The 6,119-nt window shown below is 39.3% G+C and overlaps 1 protein-coding gene across 1 annotated transcript; it reads right to left on the bottom strand.

Annotated features, from left to right (window-relative positions):
* Positions 1–1,168: 1,168 nt before the first annotated feature.
* On the bottom strand, positions 1,169–4,572 carry LOC139023755 (p53-induced death domain-containing protein 1-like). The gene is made up of 3 exons (XM_070437571.1): positions 4,301–4,572; positions 2,205–2,368; positions 1,169–1,605 (listed from the first exon to the last, which is right to left on the bottom strand). Exons 1-3 carry the CDS (start codon positions 4,319–4,321, stop codon positions 1,371–1,373), a joined length of 420 nt encoding a protein of 139 aa, XP_070293672.1. The 5' UTR covers positions 4,322–4,572; the 3' UTR covers positions 1,169–1,370.
* Between the last annotated feature and the right edge of the window lie 1,547 nt (positions 4,573–6,119).

Raw genomic sequence — 6,119 nt, 5'->3', positions numbered from 1 at the left:
TCTAGAAATAAATTGTCCAAGCAGGATTGCATGATTCCAGATATTTTGATGTGCAACCTAAACCAGTTATTGTCATGAATTTTGGGTTAGACAGTCAGGCAATTGCTCCTTTTATTTACTGTCAAAATAGGGTTACTGAACATTTGTATTTGTCTACATCTTTTTGGGCACTGTAACGGCTGTTTTCCTCCTCTTCGTCTGAAGAGGAGGTGTAGGGATCGGACCAAAATGCAGCGGGTGATGAATACATGATGAATTTATTTAGACAAGACGAAACACGAAGTACACTTGAATAAATTACAAAAACGACGTAGACCGACCTGAACATGAGAACTTACACAAAACGAAGAACGCACGAACAGGAACAGACTAGACAAACGAAACAGTCCCGTGTGGTACAAACACTGACACGGAAGACAATCACCCACAAACAAACGGTGTGAACAGCCTACCTTAATATGGTTCTCAATCAGAGGAAACGTCAAACACCTGCCCCTAATTGAGAACCATATCAGGCAACACATTGAACCCAACATAGAAACACATAACATAGACTACCCACCCAGCTCACGCCCTGACCATACTAAACAAATACAAAAACAACGGAAAACAGGTCAGGAACGTGACAGGCACTAATATCAAATGGGCTAAATTAATTTGGTGCTCATTCAACACCTGAGGAAGTCGTTAGCTAGATCGCTAACTCAAAATAATTGAGTAAATGATACTTTGAAGTTCACTACTTGAACCCAGAGAAACTACCTCTGACCTCGATATTGAGTGCTGGCTATTTATTACCGGCTATTTATTACTGGCTATTTATTACTGGCTATTTATTACTGGCTATTTATTACTGGCTATTTATTACTGACTATTTGTTGCCGACTATTTACTACTGGCTATTTACTACTGGCTATTTATTACCGGCTATTTATTACTGGCTATTTATTACTGGCTATTTATTACTGACTATTTGTTGCCGACTATTTACTACTGGCTATTTATTACTGACTATTTATTACTGGCTATTTAATACTGGCTATTTTTTACTGGCTATTTATTACTGGCTATTTACAGTAATACTGCAGGTTGCTGGTTTTCATTTCACCTTTTTATGGTATGTAGTGACAGTGCAGTGTTTTCAAAAAAGAAGACGCACTGAAATCCATTATCTTAAAATCTGTTTATTTGTCTATATTTTTCAAAGACTGTTTTGAATGTGAATTCAATCAGTTATTTGAAGTGGCTGTACAGACATCCATCTCATCAGTGATAGATCAATAGATGTCTGCCTGTGTGTGTTTGCATGTGCTTAGAGAATGTGTATATCTGTGTGTCCATGTGTATCAAGGCATATTTTTTCTCACGCCTCAGGTGAATCTGCGGCTGAGGTCATTGATCCGGCGGAGGCCGTCACGGTTCTCGATGGTCCTGTGGACAGTGATGAGGAAGGGGAAGGCGGATGGCAGCTCCACCCTGCGGCTCAATTTCTGGTGGCCCCAGTGGAGGCAGCGCAGCCTCTCAGCCAGGTCGCGGCGCCCGGAACGCTCCAGACCGTCCTGCAGCAACTTGGTCTTGTTGGACTTGTCCCAAGATCTCTCATACCTGGGATGGGAGGGAGATACAGGGATAKATTGATAGAGAAATGAGGAATAGAGTGAGGGGAAGAGGGTTTAACATTATGTCTCTGCATTGGAAATTGATATTTTCTATAATCAATTATTGTAATGACTATGTACATTTCAGGTGTTGTTCTTGTGATGTTAGTATCTATGCTGTTGATCATAAATACATCTGTTTTACAGAATAAATCCAATCATGCGTTAATAGCACAAGAATGATCAGTAATCATCTGTCTCTCTTATACACACACACTGCAGCCCTCTATTGAGACATATGCTGAGTTCAACAGGGTACATTACCTGTGTGTAGAACAAAGACAATGCCCCTCTGACGTAGAATAAAGATTCATGTCAGATCTTTACAAGACATTTCTTCCACATTACATTAGGTAATCATTCCATGACAGAGGTCCTGTTCGAACCCTCCAAAAATGCATCCCCTTGACCTTTCCTTTACTAGTCACGGATCTGTACGGATAGGTCAAAGCAGCCAATCCAGTCATCTTATATCTGTGATTATATCAAGGACGGGAGGAAAGAAGGATGCATTGGAAAGCTATTCAAACGGGGCCATTCACACACCAGCACTCTAGCATGCTTCTGGCCTGGACCGTCTTCTCTGTGGATGTGGTATGGAACTGATGGACTTCAGTCCTGGAGAAGCCCAGCTCGTAGGCCAGAACAGTCCACTCAAACCCCAGCTCCCTGGAGATCTCCTGGACAGACTTCAAGTTGATCACAGCATCCTAGAAAACACACCAGGGTTGTGTTGTTCAATAGGCTCAAAACGTGGCGGAGGCGGACTGAAATTGAGTGACCAAAATCTAAAATTGTTCAAACGGTTGTTTTTCGTTGCAAAAACTTTTGCTACGGTGTGCCAGAAGACAAAAACTAAGTGAAGGCTACATTTGTGATGATTTACCTTTGTTTGAACATTGTCCCATTGAGGGATCCCTGTCGCAAGGGAGCCCTGCATGCACACAATTGACAAAATAATACAAATACACAAAATTCAAAACGATCAAATTCCTCAGCAGAGGTCCCCATTCATCATTTTAACCTGCCGGAAAGGCACCAATACATCCAGCTGTAGGAAACTCTGTTCCATACATGGGGTGCAAAGAAACTAAAAGCTGATTAACCTAACTCTTGAGGAGACTGAAGGGATTTCCAGAGTTGGCCATCCCTGCGACCGGGTATGGTAACTCGTACGTCTAAAGGTTAATAATGATGTTAGGTCAGCGGCAGTTTTTGTAAAAGAGCTTTATAAATATAAATGCAACTTGTAAAGTGTTGGTCCCATGTTTCATGAGCTAAAAAATGCACTAAAAGCTTATTTATCTCAAAAAWTTTTACACGTCCCAGTTAGTGAGCATTTCTCCTTTGCCAAGATAATCCATCCACCTGACAGCTGTGGCATACCAAGAAGCATGACCATTACACAGGTGCACCTTGTGCTGGGGGCAATAAACGGACACTTTAAAATATGCAGTTTTGTCACACAACACAATGCCAAAGATGTCTCAAGTTGAGGGACCATGCAATTAGCAGGCTGACTACAGGAATGTCCACCAGAGCTCCTGCCAGAGAATTTAATGTTCATTTCTGTACCATAAGCCGTCTCCAACGTATTTTAAAGAATTTGGCAGTACGTCCAAACGGCCTCACAACCGCAGACAATGCGAATTGCGTCATGTGGGTGAGCAGTTTGCTGATGTCAACTTTGTGAAAAGAGTGCCCCATGGTGGCGGTAGCATAAGCTATGAACAATAAACACAATTGCATTTTATCGATGGCAATTTGAATGCACAGAGATTAGATCCTGAGGCCCATTGTCATGCCATTCATCCGTCGCCATCCCCTCATGTTTCAGCATGATAATGCACGGCCCCATGTCATCGGATCTGTACACAATTCCTGGAAGCTAAAAATGTCCCAGTTCTTCCATTGCCTGCATACTCTGAGCATGTTTGGGATGCTCTGGATTAACTTGTTCCAATTCCCATCAATATCCAGCATCTTCGCACAGCCATTGAAGAGGAGTGGGACAACATTCCACAGGCCACAATCAACAGCCTGATCAACTCTATGCGAAGGAGATGTGTTGCAGTCACACCAGATACTGACTGTTTTTTTGATCCACGCCACTACCTATTTTTTTAAGGTATCTGTGACCAACAGATGCAAATATGTATTCCCAGTCATGTGAAATTCATAGACTAGGGCATGTATTTCTGATTTCCTTATATGAACTGTAACTGAGTAAAGTCTTTGAAATTGTTGCATGTTGCGTTTACATTTTTGTTCAGTATAAAAAGAGAGCAATGAATTGATCTCCAGTAAGTTACTTCAAAGAGGGTCGCCCTACTTTCTGATAAAGAATGCAATGATGAACCTGAACCTGTCGCCCGTAGTAAAACGAAGTGTGCTGGTAAACCGCATCAAACAACTTTAATGAAGATGACCTGGAGAAAAAAAATGCATTTCCAAGTAGAATATTACTTAATTATTATTATTACATGTTGTGCATTATGAGACAATAAAGGACTTGTAATAGCTCATGGCTTTTTACAAAAGTATTATACATGCATCATTTCTAAACCACATTACACAGGTACAGTGCACTTCCTGCTATTTTGCTTTTTTCAACAAACTTTCCAACTTGCTCATTGACTTACCTCTTGTGCTTTACTTGGCATTSTGACGTCTCGGCTCAACACAAGGCACAGCAGCCACACTTTCGTTGATTTGCCAATACAAATTCAAAAAGAATGCTCTTAAATTATTGGGCTATGTTCCCAAAGGAAAGATACAACATTAATATCTACTCAGTCTTCACCAGCATATATGTTTTGCTGTTTTTTCGTACTTTCAACCAAGTCATCAATAGCTACTAGCCTATTTTTGAGAAATAACAAAGGCTCTCTCACCTTTGCTCATAGCTGTTCAATGGGAATGTTGCCTTAGAGATTCATCAACAACATACAATCTAGTTAAAAATTAAGCTTTTTAGTCTCAGTGACTCTGTTCCACCTTATTAATTTCAGAGAATTGGGCCTCCTACCATGTAAACTACTGTAAGCAGAGGATCACTCAGATTAGATCAGTACCAACAGCCAAAATATAGAGCAAAACTATCACAATATGAACTAGAGTTGGGAAATATTGAATTTAAAATGAAACACACGTGTTTCATGTCAGCCCACTGTTGTTTCAAATGTATTACCGTTCTTCTCTACCTTTTATTTTATATAAAACACAGCCCCTGCTGTTGATTTCCAGCATAGAACAAAACAAATATTTTGTTTCAGGAATAGGGGTTTTCACAAATGATGGAAAGAGAGACATGACGGAACACATTCAATTCCTTTAAATGTGTAGGACAATGGGCATTATTTTGTAAAGCTTTCATTTACATTGTAAAATGCAGTCATTCCTTTTCAACACAGTGTGTTATAGAAAAAGACCCCTATATGTGCAAATGTTACTCAGTATGTACATGAAAAGAACTGTGTTGTAAACCGTTATGATAATGAAGAGAAAGAGGTGCAGAGCTCCATTTGAGCTATTATGAATGCAACACTTTCTGAAATAATTCTGATTATTTGTCTAACAATAACAGTACTAGAAATAAGTGCCATTCGTTCTGATAAATACAGTTAATAAAATKTATTCCAACACTTCTATGCACTTCTACTTTTAAAATGTAAATTCCTATAAATCCATACTTACTTAGGCACTTGTATTACAGTTTTCAATGTTAAACTGTAATTCAATAAAACACCATGTATTCCTGTGCCCGGTTGCAYAAAACATCTTAAGATTCCTTAACTTTAAGTCAGTTACATAAAACATTTTAAGGAACATATCTCCTTTAAATTAAGGTGAATGTTTTGTCTGCCCTGGTTGAAAAAAGGAAAACATCAACCAGCAGCTAGTTGTTTAGCTACTTAGCGAAACAATGTAAGGTGCACAAACCATAGCAACAATGCTAGCTGGCACGCTAGCTATCTACTCTGTAAGTAAGCYAGAAAGTAAAAGAAACAAGTTGGGTCTTAACGCCAAATATTTATGAAACCGTTACACGCCAGATACAAACATCGAATTTGGGATATATAAATTGATATGAGAAGAGTTAGCCAACATTTGTTTTATGCATAATCCAATATGTCCGCCAATACTGAATCAGAATTTGGAAAGTAGATATTATTATTGGATTTTCAGTGCCATATATAAAAACAACAATGTGTATTTGTGAGTGGTGGATCTTCAATAATATGTCATTATATTTCAGAAATGACCTGCCTAAAGTGGCAGAAATGGCCTGGAAACACCAGATATCAACCTGTAAATTACTTTGATTTTGGTGAACTACTACAGTACATGAATCACCTTAGAGCAACGGTTCCTAACCTTTTCTGTTCCGGGGACCATCAAATWACCATCTAAAGCTCTATGACCACCATCCACGGAGTCACAAATATTGTTTACACAAAA

The sequence above is a fragment of the Salvelinus sp. IW2-2015 genome, linkage group LG36 (genome assembly GCF_002910315.2).
Source record: "Salvelinus sp. IW2-2015 linkage group LG36, ASM291031v2, whole genome shotgun sequence".
NCBI classification, from domain to species: domain Eukaryota; kingdom Metazoa; phylum Chordata; class Actinopteri; order Salmoniformes; family Salmonidae; genus Salvelinus; species Salvelinus sp. IW2-2015.
This window is presented reverse-complemented; position numbering and strand designations above follow the sequence as displayed.

Coding starts and splice junctions, on each gene's coding strand:
- LOC139023755 (XM_070437571.1), bottom strand. CDS start 4,321: ATGCCAAGTAAAGCACAAGAG. Junction 2,369..4,300: donor TGCCAAGTAAAGCACAAGAG/GTAAGTCAATGA, acceptor TGTGTTTTCTAG/GATGCTGTGATCAACTTGAA. Junction 1,606..2,204: donor AGAAGCATGCTAGAGTGCTG/GTGTGTGAATGG, acceptor CTCCCATCCCAG/GTATGAGAGATCTTGGGACA.